The following is a 24954-nucleotide window of genomic DNA, read 5'->3' on the forward strand; positions in this document are numbered from 1 at the left end:
TTTTCTCTTCCATACTTTGTCTTTGTCTTGTGAGAGTGTGTGAGACATTGGGTGTATTTTGGGGTTTAGGGTTTGTTCTGTGAGTGAGATTGTGAATGCACAATTCTGTATTTTCTTCTCCATTGCTGGCTACATAGTGGATTTCTACTCCTCATTCGCCCGTGGATGTAGGCTATAAGTCGAACCACATAAACCTGTGTGTTCTTTGTGCTTACTTCTCTTTATCTCTGTTTTACTTCATTTTGAGTGCCATTCGAATCGGTTTTTCTTGGGTTTTTGTAACAAACTGGTATCAGAGCCCTATTTTTTGTTTGGCACTTGCAATGTCATCAATGAAGTTTGATATTGAGAAGTTCGATGGTAACATTAGTTTCAGCATTTGGCAAGTCAAGATGCATGTCATCAATGAAGTTTGATATTTAGATTTTAAAGCCCTAATCATGATTCAGTTGCTGCTATCAAACGAAGTTCTACGAGAAGTCATTCATGAGAAGACTGTTGCGGGTTTGTGGCTGAAATTGGAGTCTCTATACATGTCAAAATCTCTTGCCAGTAAGCTTTACTTAAAGCAACAACTATTCCTATTTCGTATGGCTGAAGGTACACCTATCAAATCTCATATTGATGGGTTTTACTCTATTATCATGGATTTGCAAAATATTGATGCTAAGGTTGAAGATGAAGACCAAGCCCTTTTGTTACTATGTTCCTTACCACCCTCCTATAAGTCTTTCAGAGAGTCACTCATCTATGGAAGAGACACCATTAGTACTGAAGATGTTAAAAAAATCATTACTCTCTAAAGTGGTCATTGATAAAGACTTGACTATAAATAGGGGTGATAGTCAAGACTCTGGATTGCTTGCAAGAGGGAGGTCTAAGGATAAGGGCTCAAATAGTAAACCGAAGTCTAAATCAAAATCTAGACATAATAAGAATTTGACCTGCAACTATTGTCAAAGAAAGGGCATATTAAGTTAGAATGTTATGAGTTGAAAAAACAAAAACCATAATGAAGAAAAGAAAAAGAATTAACTCTGCAGAGGTTGGTGTGGCCAAGGATGAGAATGGATTCTGGATTCAGGTTGTTCCTACCATGTGTCCCAGCAAGGATTGGTTCTCCACCTACAAATCTATCATTGGTGGAGTTGTATTGATGGGTAATAATGCCCCTATCAAACTGTGGGAAAATGAACAATTAGAATCAAAATGCATGATGGTGTTGTGAGAATATTGACAAATGTACATCATGTATTGGACTTAAAGAAAAATCGCATCTCCCTTGGCACTCTAGATGCTAATGGGTGTAAGTATTCAGCTGAAGGCGGAGTTCTAAAAGTCAGTAAGGGTACTCTTGTTGTGATGAAAGGCATGAGGATAGGAAGTCTGTATGTGCTACAAGGTACTACTATCACAGGTTAAGTTGCAATTTCTACATCATCTTTATCTGAGTCTGACACCACCAAGTTATGGCACATGAGGCTAGGACATATGAGTAAAAGGGGACTAATTGTATTAAGCAAGAGAGGTCTTCTTTGTGGCCAAAGTACAGGAAAGCTTGACTTTTGTGAACATTGTGTTTTTGGGAAGCAGAAAAGAACCTGCTTTAGTACAACCGTTCACAAGGCGAATGGCACTTTGGATTATGTTCACTCATATTTATGGGGACCTTCACAAGTTCCATCAAAAAATGGTGCACGGTATCTTCTTATCATCATCGATGACTACTCTAGGAAGGTAAGGGTTTATTTTCTGAAGCATAAGAATGATGTATTTATGACTTTAAAACAGTGGAAAACATTGCTTGAAAAGCAAACATGAAGGCAAGTCAAGCGATTGAGAACAGATAATGGTTTAGAATTTTGTGAAAACGAATTTAATGAGTTCTGCAAAAATGAAGGCATTGTAAGGCATCATACTATTGTCAAAACACCATAGCAAAATGAAGTTGCAGAACGTATGAACAGAACTCTCTAGAGAGAGCAAGGTGCATGTTGTCAAATGTTGGTCTCTCCAAGGATTTTTGGGCGGAAGCAGTTAATATGATTTGTCACCTAGTAAATTGATCTCCATCTACAGCCAAGATTTTTATGAATAAATAGTATTTTATTAAATAGAGATAGAAATAGTACAAGCATGAAGAACCCTAAGAGGAGGCACGAGGTGTTTCCTCCCCTTAAAGGTGGTTCTAAACCCAACTCTTTTCATATTGCAATTACAAATTAGCCAAAAATAGAGAATCCCTTGAAGCCCCTTGTTTAGCTAAAGAATCTGCCGATCTACTAAGACACTGAAAGCTAACTGACATGGTTCTCGTAAGCCATTTGACTTTTTTGATGATGTCCCTATATCCCCAAACAACAATTTCTAGGTCCGACAACCATCCCACTATCACCTTGGAGTCTCCTTCAACTATCAAATTAGTCACACCAAGTTGGTTGGTAATCTGTAATCCTTGTACCACAGCTAATACCTCAGCCCTTGTAGTCTCCATAACCCACTGGACCTGAGAATAAGGATAGAATGTTGCCATCCTTATTCCTCAAGATCCCTCGTATACCCGAAGGTCCTAGATTGCCTTGACTGCTCCCATCAAAGTTCAACTTTACAACTCCTTCCGGAGGGGGTAACCAACTTGCTTGTGTCCTATTTCTCTTGGATGATGTGGAGGCCACTACTGCCCAACTCCTTCGAAGGTCATCACTAGAGTAATCTGCAAAGAGATCAGTAGTTTTTAGCCAAAGGATTTCCCTTGTCACTATGCAATCTTTTATTTCAGCAATGCTTCTCTCCTTCTCCAGGAAAATTCTGGCATTTCTTTCCTCCCAAGTGGTCCATAAGAGGGCTGCCCTAATACATTTCCATATTACTTTCCCTCTCTTTGTTGGCCAATCAAAAAGCAAATTTACTTCAGGAGGCAAGTTCCACCTATCCCCAAACAGCATAAAAACCTAATTCCAAATATTTACTGTAAAAGAGCAGGAAATCAGTAGGTGATAACGGTCCTCATTCTACACTTTACATTAAATGCACCAATTGGGGTACAAGCATGAATAAGGTCTCTTTTTTTGTACATTGTCCACAATATTAATTTTACCATAATACACTTCCCAACAAAAACCAGCAATTTTAGGTGGAATCTCCATCTACAGCCATTGAGTGTAAGACACCAGAAGAGGTATGGTCTGGCAACCCTCCTGATTATTCAAACTTGAAAATATTTGGTTGTGCAGCATATGCACATGTTAATGAAGGCAAGCTTGAGCCTAGGGCCAAGAAGTGCATATTTCTTTGTTATGTTTCAAGTGTGAAGGGATATAGATTGTGGTGTCTTGATCCTAAATCACCAAAATTCATAGTTAGCAGAGATGTTACTTTTGATGAATCTGCTATGCTTCACCCGAAAAATGAATCTTCTATTTCTTGTAATGCAGATAAAACACAAGGTTCAAGAAAGAAGGTGGAGTTAGAAGTTAGAAGTTCTTCCTCACCTTAGTTTACATCAGTCCAGGTGCCCATTTCTATTGAGATAGAAAAACATGTACAAGAGGAAGAAGAGGAGGAGCAATATTCTATTGCTAGAGGCAGAACAAGGAGAGAGGTTAGACCACCTCAAAGATATGGTTATGCTGATCGGGTTGCCTATGCATTATCAGTTGTAGAGAATGTTGATGTTATAGAACCTAATACTTATAAAGAAGCTATCTCATCTGTTAATTTTGTTAAGTGGTTGACAGCTATGCATGAAGAGATTGAATCCTTGCATAAGAACCAGACTTGGGAGTTGGTAAGACCATCTAAGGGAAAGAAGATTGATATAAAGCATGACTGATTGCAAAAGGTTACAGTAGGTACAAGGTGTTGATTTTAATGATGTTTCCTCACTAATTAAACATAGATCCATTCGTGTTTTTCTTGCTTTGGTTGCCATGCATAATTTGGAATTAGAACAATTAGATGTTAAAACAGCTTTCTTGCATGGAGAACTTGATGAATAGATTTATATGCATCAACCTAAGGGTTTTGTTGTTGAAGGGAAGGAAGACCATGTTGGCTTGTTAAAGAAATCTTTGTATAGCTTAAAATAGTCTCCCAAACAATGGTATAGAAGATTTGACTCTTTTATGGTGGCTCTTGGGTACTCCAAATGCAAGTATGATAATTGTGTTTATTTCAAGAAACTTACGAATAATTCTTTTGTTTACTTGCAACTTTATGTTGATGATATGCTTATTGCAACAAAAGAAATATCTGAGATCAACAAATTAAAAACACAGTTGAGTCGTGAGTTTGAAATGAAAGATTTGGGCACAACAAAGAAAATTCTTGGCATGGAGATTCAAAAGGACCAAAAAGCAAGGAAGTTGTATTTGACAGAACAAAAGTATGTTGAGAAGGTCTTAGAGCGCTTTGGCATGAAAGATGCCAAACCAGTAAGTACTCCTATTGCAGCCCACGTTAGACTTTCAACAAATTTATCACCACAGACAGATGAAGAAGAAAAATATGTCACGTGTCCCCTACTCCAGTGCAGTTCGGAGTATAATGTATGCCATGGTTTGTACACGACCTAACATTTCACATGCAGTTAGTGTGGTGAGCAGATATATGTCATGTCTTAACAAGACACATTAGTAGGCAGTGAAGTGGATTCTCGGATACTTGAAAGGAACATCAAATACTTGTTTGGAGTTTGGGAGGAGTAGTGACAGTTTGATGGGTTATGTTGATTCAGATTATGCAGGTGATCTTAACAGTTTGATTGGTGGTTGTGTTGTTAGTTGGAAAGCTACTTTATAGTCTACAATTGCCTTATCTACTACTGAAGTTGAGTATATGGTAGTGACAAAGGTAGTTAAAGAAGTTATTTGGTTGAGAGGTTTGTTTGGTGAACTCAGTTTGGGTCCAAAAGTGACAGTCATCTACTATGATAGTCAAAGTGCCAATCATCTAACCAAGGATCAAATGTACCATGAGAGGATGAAACACATTGATGTGAGGTACCATTTTGTCTGTGATGTTGTAGAACAAGGAGATATCATTGTAAAGAAGATTGGTATTGCAGATAACCCAGCTGATATGTTAACAAAGCCTCTTCCTGTGGCTAAGTTCAAGCATTGCTTGGACCTGATTGGTGTTTACAACATTTGAGTTTGCCCTTTGAGGCTTTTGTTGGAGAAGGTGAAAGAAGATTGCTATTCTGTGATGCTTGAGAGAATTCAAGCCAAGGTGGAGATTTGTTATGTTTGTGCCTTGAATTCTTTGTGGCAACCCGCTTTATGAATTCGCCCCGAAATAATTTGAGAAAAACAAGAAGGCAAAATTTCATAGTGGTTTGTGGTGAAGGCGTAGGCCCATAGCCCACCACAAATCACCATTGGAGGTGGGGGGGCGTAGCCCCCATGGCGATATGAACCTGATCCATATTCAGCTTATAGGTCCGAACCAAATACGAAGAGTTATGTATTTTTCGGGGGTTTTCTCTCTTCCATACTTTGCCTTTGTCTTGTGAGAGTGTGAAACATTGAGTGTAGTTCGGGGTTTAGGGTTTATTCTGTGAGTGAGATTGTGAGTGCACAACTCTGTATTTCTTCTCCATTGCCGACTACATAGTGGATTTCTACTCCTCTCGCCCGTGGACATAGGCTATAAGCCGAACCACATAAATCTGTGTGTTCTTTGTGCTTACTTCTCTTTATCCCAGTTTTACTTTCATTTTTGAGTGCCATTCGAATCGGTTTTTCTTGGGTTTCTTGTAACACAAACACTTTTGAAACCTGGACTGTTCTAGGAGTTTTCTGATTGTCGAATCTTCTTACAGTGTTGGGGTTCTTCTTCAGCTCCCTTAGACCCCTTTGACCTTAATTGGTTCTTCCAGTTCCAAAACCACATTTCTCTCAAAAAACTGGTCCTGTGCCACCTCTCCCTCTTTTCTACAACCAACACCAGCTCCTTTAAAACGGACTTAGATTTTTTTGGATCAACATCGATACCATTCTCTTTGGAACAGAAACTAGAATTTCCTTTATCCTCCAAAGGCATCAGATATCTTTCCTCCAAATCTTTAAACATTTTTTTAGCAAAACCTCCCCTCCAATAATATGTAACCCCAAAGATTTACCAACTTCTACCTCTATTTGCACCACTTTTTCCAAATGAACTATCCCTTCAATTGCATGAGTTTCATCCAGAATCACTTCCTCATCATCAGAGTCCCTCCCTTTATTCTTCGTATCCTCAATTGCAACCTCCTTCTGTAATGGCTTTGTTCTGTATCTTCTAGATTTTTATACATTTTTTGCACCTTCTTCTTCTCTAGGCCTTTGATCTTCTCCTTCATCCCCATCTTGGACCTTCATGTGACTGTCCTTCCCGTTATTTACCTGATTGCTCACTCCTCGAGAATTTCTCACTCCATTACCTTCCCTGTTACCCTCCCTCTCTTCGTCTGCCACCCCTTCCTTATTATCTTTGTGTGACTCAACAACAAGTTCCATGACAACATCACCCTCACCAATCCCCAACAAAGCCCCTTCAATCACCCTCAAAACTGAAACAACCATCCCACTACCATCTCTAATTCCCCCATTTGTGGTTAATGACTACAAAACTTTGTTTTACCTATGCACACAGCAAATCCACAAACTGAGGATGGTATGAATGAGAATGTTGAGATGATAATAGGCAAGAATAGGGAGAATAATACCACAAATGAGTATTTTCAATAGAATGCATTGGAGTAATTTGATGCATGTGCAACGTTCTGAGGCTCCATTTGTTTGCAGTACAAATTTCATTTCTAGTAGTGTAAATAAGGAATGAAAATGAGATGAGTGTAAATCCTTATTTACTTTTGCTTCAGATTTGACTTTTTTTTGTTTGTTTGCAAGAAATAAAATAAGAGGTAAAATGATACTTTATATGAAAGAGAATGAAGGTAGGAGGAAGCTTATCTGTTTGGGAGGAGTAAGGTAGGAAGCAAATCAATGTGGTCTCCACTTCATATGAGAGAGAATTAAGACAAAAGGAAAATGGTGCAAATTTTGCATCAGGTAAGAGCGCAAATCATAGTTATAAATAAACAAATGCAAAAATGAACCAGGTGCAGAAATTGTACTGGTTCAGATTTGCATTGCAAACAAACAGAACCTAAAGGACAAAGGAAACCCAATTTCAACCTCGGTTAAGCTAGTGAGAAAAGATTTAGCAGCTAATTATTTAACATAAATGTGCCCCTACATAGCTCGAAATAGAGGAATGACCGACGACATGAAGGTAACCACACATGGATAGAATTATAAGCATGACTGAAATAATGACATCATTTAAAGAAGATTGACCTGTTACCACTTCTTCTAATTGTTTTATGTATGACTCCTGTATGGACCCACAAGACAAATTTCCAACTATTTAACTGCCATTCAACACCAAAAAAAATCTAAAAATATCCAAACAGTAGCACCAGCAGAAGGCATCTGAGATAACATTTATTGATTAGAAAAATAGGATCAGAAGTAGCTCCCACCAGTCACACTCCATTCCATAACCTTTCTTCAGTAACACTTCAGGTGCCATATAATCAAGAGTTCCTACAGTAGAATAGGCCTGTAGAACAAATACATAATGATAAATTCAACATAAATAGGATGCACATATAAGCAACATACAAGAAACAAAATCTTATAATTTTTTAATAGAAAGTCATTTATATTAACAATGGATATGGAACTAAACAAAAACAGGATTCATGTAGTCAACCCCATATAGCTGGGATAGCTGGATAAGGCTTATGTGATGATGAATTGAAAGTCATTTATCAACAAACTTGAAACATAGCAAGAAAAATAGAACAATTGTATCATAGAACAAAGATATTACCAGCACACGTCGATTGCGTTTCCACTGTTGTAGTTGTTCTTTTGGCATCAACCAAGGTGCCCTATCATAGGTGGGATGGCCTTCAGTTTCAGTTTTTGCGGATTCCTGTACAAGTGCCTCATTTTCCAACAGAAATGATGAATATTTAAAACCAAGGGGTTTGCACAAGCCAAAATCTGAGAGTTTTACATGCCCATTTTTGTCCAATAACAAATTATCTGGCTTTATGTCCCTGCAGGCAGGAAAAAGAATGGTGAATGCAGCTCAACAATTCATTAGGAAAGCTTCCCAATTTGAAAGAAAGCTAAACCTAAAGCTTCAGAATTAAAGAACTTCAATGCATAACCCATGCTCCATGGTTTTTAACATGCACCTAATCTCAAGTTATCAACCCATGGTGGACACCTGTTAAATCTAAGCAAAAAATTTACAAAATAGAGGAAAAGGAAAATGTATTAAAAATGACAAGAAAAAGAAATGAACAAAAAGAATAGAGGATCAACATGCCATTTCATTTGCTTTATTGATATCTCCCATTTGTTCCTCCATGTTTCCTTATACATCTCCTATTCTATGTGGAACTATGCCATTTCATAACAGAAACACATTTTCTTGGTAATGAGAACAAAACTTCATTAGAAGCAGCAGTCAGGAAACATAATTGAAAAGCCATGATTTAAGAGGTACCAGGGAATACAAAGAGATCTGACAGAAAAACAAAAAAGGAAAATCAGTAGTTGCTGATGCTGATAGTGTAGTGGATCAACATGGCATCAATAACCATTTTGCCAATAATTTGGTATGGAAAAGAAATCTGGAATCATATGAATATTTTGCATAGATTTATGGGATTTAGAATTAGAATATATGTTGAAATCTAGAAAATTTGAAGACAAGGAACTAATGCAGATGGCTTATATCTAGGGGTCTGCTATTGGGGGGCAGACAACTGTAAGATACTTTGAGATAACCTACCGTAATATTGGGTCTTCCATTAGCCTGTTCTGAGCTATCTGAAGCTGAGTTACCTCTTATTAAGTTTTTCTGGAATTTTACATTAATAACTTTCTGGTTGATCTGTTATTGATAATAATAAAAAAAAAAATCTAAGAAAAGTGATATAAATTTATTACAGTTATGGAGGTTTGGAATTGCATATGAATTGAAGGAACTAATCCAAAATCCTTTTCTATGGAGGAAATATTCCCTTTCACTTGGGATGGTTAATTATACCTTGTTTTTTTCTTAGCTTTTCAGTGATTCAATCTATACTTCTCCAAAAGGCACAATTTTTTTGTCAAAATTACTACCAAGCATCCAATAACTGTTACCAATTCCTCAACTCTTTAACTTTGCTCCACCTTGCTGGATTCTCTGATGGAGTATGATTGTGTAAGGTTGAGGCAGACAGCACAAAACTTTTGTACATTCTTTGTGAATCCTAGTAGCTGGCTTTTACTCATTACATGACATTTCTTAACATAATATATGACCATAAGATAGAGCAAAGTGGAATAAAAGGACTCATATAAAACCACAGAAGGAGGATATGATAATCTGTTCACAACTGCTAAGTAATTAAGTACCTGGAAGAGAAATTAAAGGCATCTAGTAAACTATGATTTAATATCTGATCTCTGTTCATCATCAGATTGAGTACTGAATAATCACAAACAATACCTATGAACATAGTTATGCTGGTGAATTGAATGAATTGCTAGGATACTTTCTGCTATGTAAAATCGTGAGACATCTTCTGAAAGCACATCTTTCATCATCAGAAGAGTCATAAAGTCACCACCCGGTAAATATTCCATGATAAGGTACAAGAAATCAGAATCCTGAAATGAATAGAAAAGTTTTACAATGCACCGGCTATCAACTTCAGCAAGCAAGTTCCTCTCAGATCTAACATGCTCAACCTGACATATAGAAAAAAAATGGAGTAAAACAATTTAGTGGAAAAAACTAAGAAGTTGCATTGACCTCAGATATTCAAAAGAAATTGCGGTACTATACTGTTCTTAGTTTATATAACCAAAAGCCATAATACCTCCTTTTATTGGTAGACCCAGACCACAACCTCAGGGTTGACACAATACATCAATAAATGCAGCTAATGATCAAGAACTTAAGATAAGGCCATAATAATCTTTGGACTAACTCATCCTGTACTCATTAAATTTACCAATGCCAACTGGCAAAGTAAAGAAAAATGTTTCACAGCATTATTAATTTATTGAATTTCAAAAGTAGACTTGGAATATTATAAAGTTTAGCAAAACTTCATAAAATAAAACTAGTTCTTAAACCATCGTTCCCAAAATAAATCCTAACACAAAAACTAAAACAACCCATTAGTTGTCTGCAAATTGGCCACAACCTGTTCAATTCATGTATTAATCTAGTACTTTTAAACTTGTTGGACTAGTAATCAGATAGCATTTCTGATGTCACAAGAAAAGGGCAAGTTCTGTCACCTCAAATCTAGAACATAACTACTACAGTAATAACTCTTATGATGGTTCTGTCGCTGGCTTCTGGTTGAGATTTTTTTTTTTAACGTAAAAAAGCCATGCTTGTGGATATTATCTTGTTCAAACCCTGCATCAAGAACGTTTCTCCAAAAAGTTTTACCAAGTACATTTATGTGAGTGCCATTTTTGTTTATCTTCTAGATATGTAAATGAGACCAGATCAAAGATGGATGAGACATCCAACCACAAAACATTAGCTAGTGCATGACATTTCAACAACTTCTCATGGAAGAGGGAGTGGAAAAACTATACTAAGCAGATCAGAACCTTACGTAAAAATATCTAGCTTTGTTGTAATTAATTACACCTGGCCATCAGAAAGGGTTGCAAATATTTTGCAATCCCAACCTCAAATCAGAAGTTACAGTGCTTCTCCTTCCCCCTTATTGTGGGCAACCATGCATAATGGTACTCATTTCCAAGGACAAAGACACATTGCAATGGCATGGGAGAAGGCCTGAGAGTGGCAGCTTTCCTCAAAAAAAAGTGTTATTATACCATGAATAGAATGTTCTATGTAGTACCATATTTTTCAACCAAACGAAATGCAGTTCAAGTGATGTAATTTCAGTTGGAGTTCAGAACATAAAGACAAAATGTTTGCAATCAGCCAGCTATACTAAGTTTCCAAATGAAAGCCTTCTGAAATAGTTACCCCATAATCATAAGCCTGCCATCTGATCTTATTATATCTTGCAACTACATGGCAGAGACTATTTCAACTAATTCACCAATTTAGAAGATATTTTAACTAGGAGATTGAGAAAAAGATAAAGGTTGGAATCCATTAGGTAATAAGGAGATCTAGTAAATGGTTCTTTCATTAGATGTCAAACTTGTAAGTGTCAGAGCAGTTTGAGAATTATTCACCTGTCCACGACTGAGCATTTCTGATTTCTTCAACTTCTTCATTGCAAAAATTTCTCCAGTGCTTTTAGCACGACAAAGCCTTACCTGCATTTGTCAAACTGTTTAGATGGCACTGTGTTTACAACCAGAAACTCCCAACCAACAAGAACCATCATCCTAACAAATATCAGTCAGATTTTTCTACATTTTTATCATAGATGGAGTTTACAAGATAATAAAAGCTATGACATTGAAAATACCAAAAAACCATGACAAATATAGAACCTTAAAACTACGACTCCTCTTCAGGTTTACTGGTTAAGTATAAATCAGTAAAAAAAGAAAAGAAAAAAAAAAACTAATTGAGCAAATAGAGGATGTGACTATGGAGAGAGTAAAGATAAATTTCAGATATTGATAGATGATGTCCCAGTTGAATGGACAAAGTCCGCTGAACAAGTTGATCAATGTCTGAAAGGTGACAGCTAGCCCTGCTGTCTTTTCAAGTTAATGAGATCTTTGATGCAGAAGTATTTTACAGTCCAGCAGCTGGCTTGAAGAGTAGTCAAAGGAAAAAAAAAAATAGCTGTTTTTTGCTGTTTCTTGTGCTTCACTCCATTACTAGTTAAATGCATTATTCAATTGTATTAATAAAGCATTTGCGCATTTAACAGTTTTATCAGAAGAAGAGCATAAAAAATGATTCCGAAGTTTTTTCTTTCTTTGTTTTGATCCCCAAAATACCTCACCAAATGCCCCTTTTCCAATTATTGTTAATTGCTCAAAGTCATCAATTCCCACTTTATGTCTCTGTAATCGCATATACTCAGTTTCTTTGCGTTCCAAATTCCTCAGCATCTCTTGTTGTTCTTCATTTGAAACATTAGCTTCTTGTGCTCTCTTCTGAAGTGCCCAACGTCTGAAATAGATTCATATGAAACTATATTACTGCTTATTCTGAGATAGGAAAAATATTCATTTGAGCTCCTAGTAAGATCATTAAGAAAAGGAGGGAGGGGAATTGTAGTATGTACTTATATCACTTTTAGCAAAATACAACCTCCAGACAATATAATTAGAGTGTGATTGTGCAAACAACTAGATGCTTCAGTCAATAAAGAACTTGCATGATTAATGGTCTTACCTAACTTGATTATTTTTCAGCCAGATTAAGAAAATAAAATAACTAAACCACCAGGTAAGGCCATTATTAATGTGTAAATTTGAGACTCTCTGTTGCACATCCAACAAAATTCTATAGCGCGTGTAAAGCCAATGCATACAGTCACATATCCTATCCCCAGAAACACACACACACACATGCACCCCGGAACATTGATATATAAGATGTACCATCAAAGAAACATACAAAGACCAAATTCGATTCATATTCCAATAGTAATCTAAGTACCACGCAAAACTAAATCATCTCATTTAGCCTTCCAAAAGATTTGAGACGCAATGTTTTCATTCAAATTCGACCCTTTCCGGTTGAAAAGAAGGATGGAAATGAGCATAAATTCTTAATCCTTTAGGCATTGTTTGGCTTGAAAGAAAATAAGAGAGAAACAGAAGTTGGAAGGGAAATTCTTAAAGAATTCACAAAATTTGTCAAGAACCTCCCTCAACTTTCGGTTTCTCTCTTATTTTCTATCAAACCAATTATATCCTTAGGGGACCTCATTCGGGAGTTCTCTCAACAACTGGGAATGAGCGCATTGCGAGCTTCAGCTCCCAAACGCAATGGAAACCAACAACAAGATTATTATCTAGCTCGTCATTCCAGACTTTTTGCAAACGTCTCATAAGGGGAAAAAATAAGGTGGATTCAATTGTCATTTTTCTTTTTCTCTCCATAGCTTTAAAATACATTCTCTCACAGGTTAAATCAACTTGGAAGGATCGAACTATACCTCTCTTTACGATCCTGAAGGCCTTGTAGATAATTCTTATAATGGTTCTCTATGAACTGCTTCGCAGCAGCGGCTTTCTGCCGAGTGACCGGCGAAGAAACAGAGATATCCGGACTCCCTAAAACAGAAGACTCTGCTTTGAATTGTCCACCACATCTACGACCGAGACCTCGGTCGTCCTTCAACCTCAAGATCTCAAGCTTCATCCTAGTCTCACCATTCTCCATTTCCAACCCAAAGTAAAGGACCTTCCCTGAATTCAATCTGACCTATAGTAGAATCAATCGAAGGTCAGAACTTCAAGAGAAATTCAAAAAACAGCATCTCCATCAGTCTGTTTTATATCTCAAGAGGACAGTAAAAAATGAGAATTCAGCGAATTGAGGTGCTTCAGGAGTCGATCTAACCACAGAAACGTGATGAAAATCCGGAAGGGGATTGATCTTTCCAGGCTATCAACAGTTCAAAACCTGAGATGTTATCATTTCCAATGACAGATCTAAACAGAATAGTGACAGCAGAGAATCAGAGATTGAGAAGTCATCCCTCAGCCATTGAAGAAAACGACGGGTTCGAAGGAGAATGAACTGTCATTTATACGACTCTCATGCAAACTGTCTCTTTCAATTTATTTCCGATTTCTTTTGTCTCCGTTTACCCTTTTTACTTTATTTCTTCGTTTGGGGGCGAATGGAGTAAAGCAGACGCCATAGTTGTGATTAGATCGCGTTTCCTAGAACCTTGTTTTGGACTTTAAAAATACGGAAAGCGGGAACGAGAGAGAGAGAGAGAGTCAGCAGGTCTGTCGGCTGGAACCTGGATCCAAATCTGAATGAAGTCAAAAACAGCGCTTCGTGCAGTGGGATGGGAAAAAGTAGAACAGTCAACATTGAACATACTGAGCACCAGCCACAACTGAGCCGTTGGATTTATTGCGGAGAAAACTTCGCTTCCAGCTTCGGCCGGCTGAGAAAGTGAGAATTTTAGGGCCTGGGCCAAATATTATTCTGGGCTGGGCTTTGGCTGTTTATAAGCCTAGTTGTATTATAGTAGAGTTTTTATCATTGAGCACATATACGCTCCTACCACCTCTTGATTTTTATATAAAAACCCTAAATCGTAATCCTAAACCTTAAAATCCTAAATTTTAACTGAAAATGCATTTGGTGGAACACAATTCCTCTTACGATGAAGGAAACAATAATTCTTCAAAATCATTTATCCAGAGGATAGTTTTACTGCAAATTATTGACACGTGGCAAAAGAAAATTGGGTATTGGCTGGATTTAGTTATTATCATTTTCCAACCCCAGCTGATTGCAGGCCAGTTATTTTGCACGTCATTGGCACCCATGTAGCAAGGTCCAGCCCAATGATCTTTATGTTTCATGGAATGAAAATACAGCCCAATCTAACCTGATTATGAATATCGGTTTATTCAGATTAAGTCAGATTGAGGTCTTAGGTTTAAGAATTTTATTGGGCATGGGTTGACCTCAACCCGGCCCAAGTTGCACGCTTAAGTGTGCACCGTGCCGGTGGAATTTGGCTGCCTAGAATAAGAATATGGGATCCTTCTAGCTGTATGGTCTGTATATTGGTTGTATTGACAAGTTCAGATCTGCGTTCCATAATGTCCCACAACACATTTCTGCCATGTACTGGGAATATTTTTCTGGTATTATCATGGGAGATGTTTCCACCACACAGCGGGATGTTCTGTGCGGCATTGTGGGGCGCAGATGTGAATTCCGTATTGACTTGTAACTATCATCCAAGAAATGATCAAAACCAAATCGGCATATTGTTTGGACTTTTTTTTTACTTTATTTTTTTTGGTTAAATCAAGGTTTTAAATACTTATCAGTTTCTGGCAATTTGTTTGGAACCTCTTTAACCATCAGTTTCTGGGTCAGTGGTCTGACTGTCCGGTTCAAATAAATGATTTATTTCAATTTTGTGTAAATTTATTAAACTATCATTATAGTTTAATTAATTGACTAATTCTACCCTTTAATGTTTATATAAAACATAGTCTCAAAGCATTACTACTATTTCCAATAATTGACATCGATTGTAAGTGCTAAGGGAAGAAAGTAAATGACAAATTTCCCCTCCATTATTCCTTAAATTTTCGAAATAAAACCCAACCAATGAAGAGATCTTCTGATACATCATTTCGCTCTGCTACACCGACTTATTCTCTGTGTTTTTCTTTTTGTGTTTTCAGAAACAGAGCTGCGTTTTCAGTTTTTCTTTATGTTTTTATTGTATTTTTTTGTCAATCTTCTGCGCCTTTTGCCTGGTTGTTTTCTTATTATAAATGATATTTAAAAAAAAAAAAAAAAAAAGGCCTGGCGAATGAAGTGTCTCTCTCATATAACACAAAGAGACCCTAAGAAAAACTAGACGATCAGGCCATATTCATCCCCATCCCCATTCTCTTCCCTTCAGCGGTTAGAAGAGAGACTAAATTCGTGATTTAATTTGTTAGGTGAGCTAGCTTCTTGTACGAAATTTTTCTAGAAATAAATTCAGACTAAGCACGGTTCTATTGTAATTAAACAGCGTTGAAAGACAAATAAGTGTAGTAGATTGGTTGATGTCTAAATTTTAAAATAAGAGCCTTAATCCTTTGGAACTTCTCTTGTATCTCCATAAATACATGTATCTTTCATTAGGGGAAAAATCTATTCATATGAACTCAATCAATTAGGGGTCCTGCTCTCATCAGGAGTGAACAGTGGGCCATCGGAGATGGGTGATGGGTCTAGCCATTGATGTGTAGTTGTTCATCTACGTAATAATTTCCTTGTAACCTTCCTGGGCTCGAGCTGACTTGTTCTGAGAAGAATGAAACAGTGCCGCAACTTCCATTTTCAGGAATCTTCTTTGTAAATTTCATTGGTTATACATTTCATTGTAACCTAACTCCTGAAGCAAACGCCGAAAGGTACTACGGATGTCACTCTGCCCATTGCCGAAGAAAACAACTTTATGGAAACCAACGCATATATGGTGGTCGCCAATCGTGACGGCTTGTCCAAATTACTTGATCGTCAATCCGCTGCAGTACACCCTCCACGAAGAGTAGAGTAGAGCATCAGAGGGACATCCGCGCAACCAAGGGACATCCGACGACGGCGACGACAAAGCAGAGTAGAGAGAGACAGAAAGCCTTCGAAAAATCAGGCTTCAACTTCTTTAGGTTGTCCATGCTTATCCAGGTAGGCAATGACACCAGCGACCAGATTTCGGTGATTCACCACTCCTCAATAGAGGTAAAGAAACGACGACATCGGGTTGTCCGTGCTTACCTCTCTTGCAACGACAAGCATTATCGCTGCTTCCCTTTTGCAACGATCATAACGAACTGGACGAAACTCTCGTCGCTTCCTTTGTTGAGCTCTGTCATATCTCTTTTCTATCTCGAAAGCAAACAAATAAAAAAAAAATATTGAAAAAGAGAGAAGAAGGGGATTTCGGATTCATTCGTTGAATAGGAAGAGCGGTGCGACGACCAACGGAGGAGAAACCGGTCAGGATTCTGACAAATCCAGAGTGAAGTACAGTGAGTATTTTAAGAAGGGATTCTAGCCGATAAGGGTAGGTTTTCGGCCTTAATAAACATAGTTCGTATATAACTAAAAGAAAACTTTTTTGAAGAAATATAAAAAAAGAGCAGCTGTATACCAAACTGAGCATCATATGAGATACAATTCGTATCTCCTTTTTTTTTACGACAAAATTGCCTCTTTATTAATTTTGAATAAAATCTTTTCTCCTCTTTGATCCCTCCCTCAAGTCTCCCTTCTGTTTTTTCGAATCTCGAATCTTTTCTTTTCTTCTCCTTATCTGTAATCGTCATTACACATTACCCCTTTGTGTGATGTAACGCTACACATTACCCCTTTGTTGTGACATACTGGCATCTCATCCACCAATCTATCAAAGGCCTCTATGATTGAGTTGATTCATTGATTTGTCACTTGTCATTTAATGCTTTGACATTCATTGGTATATTATAATAATGTTTTTAACATAATTAATAAATAAACCACAAAAAACCAAAACTAATGAGAAAATAAATAGACAATGTAATATCATATTTAACATAATTGGTAGATATGGAAATAATTGTTAAGATGACTGATTGAATATTATGGATTAGTGGACTGTTAGTCTACTAGTAGCCTTCTATAAGCTGCATCCTATTCGTGAATTTTACATTAATCTATCGGGCAGAATTCAGTCCATCCTAGAAATCTTAGCTTCATCCTACCGGTGGATTAAACTATAAAAACCCCTTGATATTAAATTTCGAGTGTTGCAGACATTTATCTCCAATATATTATATTCCTGCTCTTAGGTCTTTTCACAAATATAATACCTTGGCGGCTTCATATTATTATTCACCTAAGTAGGTATTTGGTAACGTGGTCATTTTCAGTGAGGTGTTTCCTACTGAAAATGGCCATGCAACACCTCATTGAAAACTGCCACGAAATGGCTTATTCTTTGTTTGGCAATGTTATTTCCATATAGGATGAATTGCAATGATTTCATTTACATTATGTTTGGTTGAAACTGTTTTTTCAAGGGTGTTTCCTTAATTTAGTGTAATTATTGTATATTGCACTACCATAGTTCCTAATAAAAGGTACGAGTTAGCATGCAATTACTATTTATTTGTTTGACATTATGATACCAAACCCCTACTAATATTCACAGATTAGCATTTTCAAACATTCATGGATCAACAGTCCTCATATAATATTTAGGGATTATAATAGAAGTAATATTTATTTGTTTGAAAAAACAGTTTCATCCTATATGGAAATATTTATTTGTTTGAACCCTAATATCAATAAAAGTAATATTTAAAAAAATCAAAAATAGGTTAATTTTATAAAAACAATTTCAATTTATAGTAAAAATGTTGTTCATCTTCTTTCTCATGCAATCTATTTATCAGCACTGCCGCCCGCTGCTGCCTCCGACAATGTCTTCGCCTCTGCCTCTAACAATATTGGCGGTGGCAGCACTAGTGGGCGGAGGTGGAGGCATTGGGCAGAAAATGAACAATGTTTTAACCCTAAATTGATATTATTTAAAAAAGTTAATATATTTTTAAATTTTTTTAAAAATATTATTTTTATTGATATTAGGGCCCAAAAGTTGCCCTTATCTGTGCCGCAGGTACCCTATTCATACCTGAAACTGAGAGCGGCAACAACCTCTGGTTTCGAATTCTTTGCTAGGTTTTTGTTTTCCTTTACTCGGTTCTATATGAAAACCCATAGGATGGAATGGTGCATCACGATGTACTGGATAGTGTTTTCCCGCTGCCAATTCAGCGTACACATAAGTGCCATGTCACTCTTCTATTTTGAGAAACACCAGCCTCCAACTCAAATCGTCTTTTTTGCATTGCAAGCGGTTGTGAATTGCACAAATTTCGACACATTCCCGTTTGTTTTCATTTTTCTCTAAAAACGGTGCAACCAAATAAGATGGTGTTTGGAAGCGTAGACGTTTTTTGGGACCAATTTTTAAGAAAAAACGTGCATGCTTTCAATACCTGTTTTTTACTAAAAAAAAATCACTTCTGCCATGTAGACAGTGAACAATACTATGTTGTTTGTTAAGGTGATTTTCATTGTTGTTTTTCATGTATGCACTAACAGGTAAGCACCACATAGGATACAAATTAGTCAACCGTTAGGGGAAACGGTTCACCGATGCATGAAACACCAAATTTGGCGTTTCATGCATCGGTGGGGTCCCAATTTACGAGGCATGCCCAATTTTTCAATAAACGCCTTAACCAAACATTCATATATATGGGCATTTGTTGAAATGCCTATGTGGGTCTAACATGGCACTGTTTTTTTGAAAAACGGCCACAGTTCCAAAATCCCATGTGTCGCCTAAGTTTTTTTGAAATGCCTACGTGGATCTAACATTCCCTAAATTTTTTGACCATTGGACCCCAAAATCCCATGTGTCGCCTACGTCAACTCAAAACAGCCGTGCAATGCCTTGGTATCAAACAATGCATAAGATGGTGTTTGGAAGCATTGGCGTTTTTGGGGATTGATTTTCAAAAAAAAAATGACCACGCTTCTAAGACCCATTTTTTTCACAAAAAAAAAACACTTTGATTTTGTTTAGAAGTGTTTCTGCCATGTAGGCAGTGAGCAAACTATGCTGTTTGGTAGGTGATTTTTATCACCATTTTTTATGTATATGCTGATAAATAAGCACCACATAGGATACATATAATCACCAATCAATCAACCATTAGGGACGATAATTCATCAATACATGAAATGTCAAATTTAACGTTTCATGCATGGGGTGACACTTCCAAATTTAATGTTTCATGCATAAATCAAACAACATTTATTGAAACGCCTATATTGATGCAACGTGACACTTCCCAAACATCCCCTAAATCAGTATGTATTGATTGTATGAAAATTACTAAATGAGTATGAGGAGGATTAGGCTTATAAATCATCCTAAATCATGCCAAGTGGTTCCTTTCTGTCGCGTTTTGGTTCACCGACGGCGACTCAGGCTTGAAATCATTGAGACATTTCAAAACCAAATCGGATGTAGAAGCATGTAATGAAGCCGGCCACGCGTATTGGCTTATTGCTTATTTTAGTGTCATAAATTTGCTTGAAACTACTATGCTGTGGGAAGCACTGTTTTCAAAATCAGATCGGATAGGATGGTCGGATTGGAAAAACTGAGAATCGGTTATTTGATTGGTTTTGTTTTCTTCTAAAATTGTTTTTTTCCTTAAAATCATTGATTTTGGTCAATAAATCGCTGAATCAGCCGATTAACCATTTTAACAGTTTTGACCATTTTCCAAATTTTTTTTTATTTTTTATTTTTATTAAAATGGGCCAATCATTTGGATCGAATGGTCAGACCGTTCGAATCGATAATCGGACCCCTGACTGATTCGATCACCGGTTCGTTTTTAAAAACCATGGTGGGAAGGGAGCAGCACGTGTCATCAAATCAGAGTCGTTGGTTCCACGCTATCAATTATTTTATAAGTAGACCCGATCATTCCGACTTCAGAACAAGCGGTAATGCATGAGATAGCGAGAGGTTTCCTCCCAAATCTACTTAAAGCTAATTTTCTCTTTCAGGTTAAGCATCCTATTGCTTGTGCAAACAAGTATAGATGATGAAGGTATACTTGCTCTTGGATACATTCAAGGCTGTGTTTGCTGTGAAATTCCTTAAGCATTAAGAAATTTTCCTTGAGGGTTAAGAAATTTTCTATCAAAGCAAACATAGCCTTAATTCTGTTGTAACATTTCTCACTCTAATAAAAGTACTTACACAGGTGGATCCTCGATCCAACACTCCAAATCCTATCCATTTTCCAGATTTGGGTTTTACCAGATATCAGCCCAACATGATTTCAGTGCGGTTCTCTGGTACGCAAACGAGCTGAAGCTTTTGGAGAAATGGCCTAGACTGCACTTTGACCAACAGAAATGTAGCCAACTTTTGGGTTCATGCAGGGCCCGCTTATTTGGTTTGGGTTGGTGTTTGGAGTCAACTGGTCAATCTATTTAGAGTCCCACTACGGAATAACAAATTAACAATTATGCATGGCATTTTCTCCTGTTTATCGTATTACTAGCTGATAACAAGAATCCGGATCTGATGCAAATACGAATGTGCAAACATAGTTAAGTGAGCGCTCATAAGTTCATAATAGAACCCACTAGTGTTCTATATATATGCAGGTTCATACAATTGTCGCCTTCTCGGTCGATATCAAAAGGCTAATGACAATACTGTGGGTGCTGGAAAGCCTGGAATTTCAAATTTGTTTACATTTTACGATGCCGCGTAAATGGAGATGTAACTTGTAATGAAATTTGCATTTTTCTGCTAAACTTTCGGTTCATTCTCTGTGTCAAGTTTTCTTCAAAGAATTCATATCTCTGCCCCACAAACGTCCGCACAGCATACGGTGGAAACATTTCCTATTGATAACTTCGAAAAATGTTCCTAATGCATGTTGAGATGTGCATGTGGAGTGTTTATAGGGTACAATCTATGGGCACAGATGTGAATTAGGTTGGATGTGGGTGCTGTATATATGTGTTATACTATATTCTTTTTAAATAATTATGTTAACTGTTTGTTTAAAATTTTATTGACCATTTTCTATTCTATTTAAGCGGGTATTTGGTTTAAACATTATGTTATCCTCTTCTTTGCGCCTCTTTGAACAGGTGATTTGCACATTATTCAAGAGACACATCACATTGCAAGGATAATTTGTATCCGTCCAAGTGGCTAAAAATTCTTTATAAATAAAGTGTTGGTCAATCCAGTGGTCAAGGTTTTAAAAGGCTAAAATTGCAGTTGAGGTACAAGTTAGTTGCAAAGCATAAACCTCAAAATTTAAGAAAAAAATTAATTAAAATTTGTAAATTAATGAAAATAACATATAACCTGTCAAATTAAAATGATAGAAAATATATATATCCATAAACTAAAAATTTATAACCAATAAATTCCGGCATTTAAACATTAGATAAAATAAAAACTAATCAACTAACAATTATAAAATATTCATTTCATATAAAAAAACTAATTTGGGAAAAAGAAAAAGAAAAAAGAAAACAACTTATTATTTACATCAACACAAAATAGTCCACGTAAGTGCTGTGAGGTGTGTGTGAGTGCAACTTGTGTGGACTATTCAGTGAGGAGTAAATCAAGAATTCAATATTCAATAGGTGTTTGACATCAGGGAACACAGCACCGTTTTTATGCACCATTTTCTCATAAAAACGGTGTTAGGCATGTCTTATTGTCAGGGTTGTAAGAGAAAACGATGCTTATTTTTTATTTTTACCACATAAGCTATTTTATCATTTATGAGAAAACATCATTAGTTTTATTTGATCCCAGTGTTGTAAAATCATTTTCAGCATTAGTCATATTATCCAATGTCCAAGATAACGCCACATTGATACCACATCATTACTTAGACAAGGTTCGAAGTATCGAAAACACCTGTAGAGGATGTATCGGAGTTCTGACCGGTTCAAGGGGGGAGGAACCTTAAACCAGTCCCCTGAACCGGTTTTGAAAAAAAAAAAAAAAAGCCCTATACATCTCTACCGAAGTATCTATATATAAAAACTTAGTTTCAGACCACATTTTTTCAATTTCCAAGAGATAATCTAGAACAATATTTTTTATGGAAAAAACAATATTAAATAAGAGACCATTTTCTTAAGCACATCTTTTTCTGTTGCGGCACCGCACCATTTTCTTAAAAATGCCCAACATCACTTCAGAGTAGCAAATCCCGTAGCACTCAACGCCTAAATCTATGAACACAACCAAGCAGAGACTTTACCAGCAGGCTAGCTTGCGCCTTCTAACTTTCTAAGGTTCTACCTGGCAAGCTGCTTTTTGTGTTGATGTAAAACCCATTTAAAAGGTGTGTAAAACTTTGTTTTATGCATTGATTGAAACAAACGAAAAGTGAAAACCAAGTTGGATATCGGCTCACGTGGGAAGGGAAAAAATGACGTGGACTCCACGTTGGAATAAAGAAATTCCAAAACGCAAGCCCATAACACAGTAACCCAGCAACAGCAATCTTTTTAGTTATTGCCATATTATAAATCTGGCATTACTGGGTTCCTTGGTATGCCTACCTTTACTTTTCCTAAACCAAAGTGGCGTGATGTGGGCAGCAACAAGAGATGGCAATTTTTTTTATTACAGCTAACATTTTTTCTTCCCCATTCTTGCATAATTTGAGCCTACAAGGACGCCATCACACAACACAAGCCACAAAATTTTCATTCACATAAAAAAAAAAAAAAGCTTCGAAGCCGGGCTAGACCTCGGAATTACTTTTCTAGTGTAAACTCAAGTACTTAACTGGTATCACTTGTTATTTAATTTCGTCTTTAACGGTTTATTAACCTTGAAAAAAGACCAAGAAATAGGAAATTAGAAAAAAGAAACATGTGATAATGGAATAAAGTTATAAACAAACGAAAGGAAAAGAAGTCAATACATCATTTGCTGAGTTTTCTTTTTCTTTTCTTTTTTCTTGCTCTTTGTAGGGTTTTCAATTAATAAACAAAGTCGGTCGGGGATTCTAGCCGACAGTGGACGGTTTGGTATTACAGTTCGCCTGAAATTAGCAAGATTGCCGCACCGAACAAGCAACGACCTGAGCCCACTGCCTTAATCTCGTTTTCACCAGTTGAGGATTGTCGCCTTCGAAAAGAAAAAAGGACAAGAAGAACGAGGTTAGATTCGTCGCAAATGGATTCTCCTGCAATTTAAATCACCAAAAGAAACACATCTAAACAGAAAGCCAGAAACCATGGACAAAAATCATAAATATAAACTGGCAGGAAGGCAGTTCAGCCTCTGGATCAATCGATTGGAAATCAATCGGAATGTTAAGTTACCAAAATCATGAACGGATCGTTTGTAGACCCAAATCACGAGAACCCAGAAACACGAAAAAACTATTATCAGAAAGCAATGCAAACCAAGCACAGATGGAGGCTTTGGATCCATCAAACAAATTAACCAAACAGCGATGCAAATCAAATCAGGATCTGACTTGTGAGGGAGAGACAGGGATATGAGCATTACCTGGAGTGAATATGGTGTGAGGGCTTCCCAAGGGCGACGATGCATCGCACTCGGAGGCGGCGGTGGACGAAGACGGTGATTTGGAAACGCTGTCGTTGTACTGCTTGTTGACGGCATAATAAAGACCCAAAGCGGGCAAGGTATCGGAGAGCCTGCTGTCGAGATGGGGCGAATCGGAATCGAAACCAAAACCCAACTCGATGCAGGCCTTGAGTTCGACAAGGTCCTCGTCCGTAACGCTCTTGCTCCGTCTTCTGTTGTTGTTGCCCTTCTTCCGTTTCAACCAGGCCTCATCTCGATACGTATCGGGGGACCAGGAATGCTGCTTGTAAAGCGATGAGGGCAGAGCCTTGAGTCTGAGTTCCGACATGGGCCCAGCCCCACCACCACCCTCCTCACCACCCCTTGCCGGGGGATGTGCTGGGTCGCGGGAGGTCTCTTCGCCTTCTTCTATTTTTTTCGCCGTTTTCTGCGCCTCTGCGCTAGGCCAGGGATTTTATATGGTAAAGAGTAGGAGGTGGCATTGTTTGTATGCTATGTGGGCCAGCTACCAGTCATCCAACGGTGGAGTGGTGGGCCCGTCACCCTCCTAACATTGGTTGGTCCGCATCATCATTGCCTGTCCTTCCTTTCCAAAAGCTAACCCCACACTGTCAAACACATCCCCGTTTCTTCTAAACTTAGCAAAAGACGTCCGGATCTAGGAGGTCTCATCTCATCTCATGTGGGCGTCACCGTCCCACGACGGGGAGCGGCCTGTGGGGCCCTGTTATTTAGGGACATTTTGGTCACTACAGAGGTTTTTTTAATTTTTCTTGATTGGCAGATAAAAAAAAGAGGGAAATCCGATTGGTGATTGGTGAGGACCAGGCGTTCTTTTCTTTTTTAATCACCACTCACCAGGACGGTACATGTTATCGTAAAAGTGGATCCCACTTGGCAATGGGCGGAAGTGGGAGCACCCGCTCGAGCTTGATGCATGATGATGGATCGGGATCCTGATCCCACTCCTGATGAGTCCTGCCGATTGCCGAAGCGGCGAAGCCCCAAGCAGGAGGATGTTTGGTGACAAGTGTTAAATTTTTATGCTTCCCTGC

General features: G+C 37.5%; 2 protein-coding genes across 4 annotated transcripts in view; both read right to left on the reverse strand.

Annotated features, from left to right (window-relative positions):
• The window catches only part of LOC148850335 (uncharacterized), a 40795-nt gene extending 26672 nt beyond the window's left edge, over positions 1 to 14123 (reverse strand). Inside the window, exons 1-6 of one of the 2 annotated variants that reach the window (XM_088946843.1) lie at positions 13178 to 14123; positions 12009 to 12183; positions 11286 to 11369; positions 9559 to 9800; positions 7879 to 8110; positions 7526 to 7605 (exon numbers count right to left, since the gene is read on the reverse strand). In XM_088946843.1, the coding sequence (XP_088802969.1) occupies positions 7526 to 7605; positions 7879 to 8110; positions 9559 to 9800; positions 11286 to 11369; positions 12009 to 12183; positions 13178 to 13404 (1040 nt within the window). In that variant the 5' untranslated portion in view covers positions 13405 to 14123. The remainder of the gene's footprint in view (positions 1 to 7525; positions 7606 to 7878; positions 8111 to 9558; positions 9801 to 11285; positions 11370 to 12008; positions 12184 to 13177) is intronic. The other variant, XM_088946844.1, reaches the window with a different exon arrangement.
• A 9074-nt stretch (positions 14124 to 23197) lies between these two features.
• On the reverse strand, positions 23198 to 24502 carry LOC148850336 (uncharacterized). Of its 2 annotated transcripts, none has more exons than XM_088945986.1 (2): positions 23858 to 24502; positions 23198 to 23470 (listed from the first exon to the last, which is right to left on the reverse strand). In XM_088945986.1, exons 1-2 carry the CDS (start codon positions 24225 to 24227, stop codon positions 23391 to 23393), a joined length of 450 nt encoding a protein of 149 aa, XP_088802112.1. In that variant the 5' UTR covers positions 24228 to 24502; the 3' UTR covers positions 23198 to 23390. The 2 variants fall into 2 exon arrangements, with proteins under 2 accessions (XP_088802112.1, XP_088802111.1); XM_088945985.1 differs by having other exon boundaries at positions 23198 to 23528.
• Between the last annotated feature and the right edge of the window lie 452 nt (positions 24503 to 24954).

This window comes from Nelumbo lutea, chromosome 5 (genome assembly GCF_056320005.1).
Source record: "Nelumbo lutea isolate HS-2025 chromosome 5, American lotus-T2T, whole genome shotgun sequence".
Lineage (NCBI taxonomy): Eukaryota > Viridiplantae > Streptophyta > Magnoliopsida > Proteales > Nelumbonaceae > Nelumbo > Nelumbo lutea.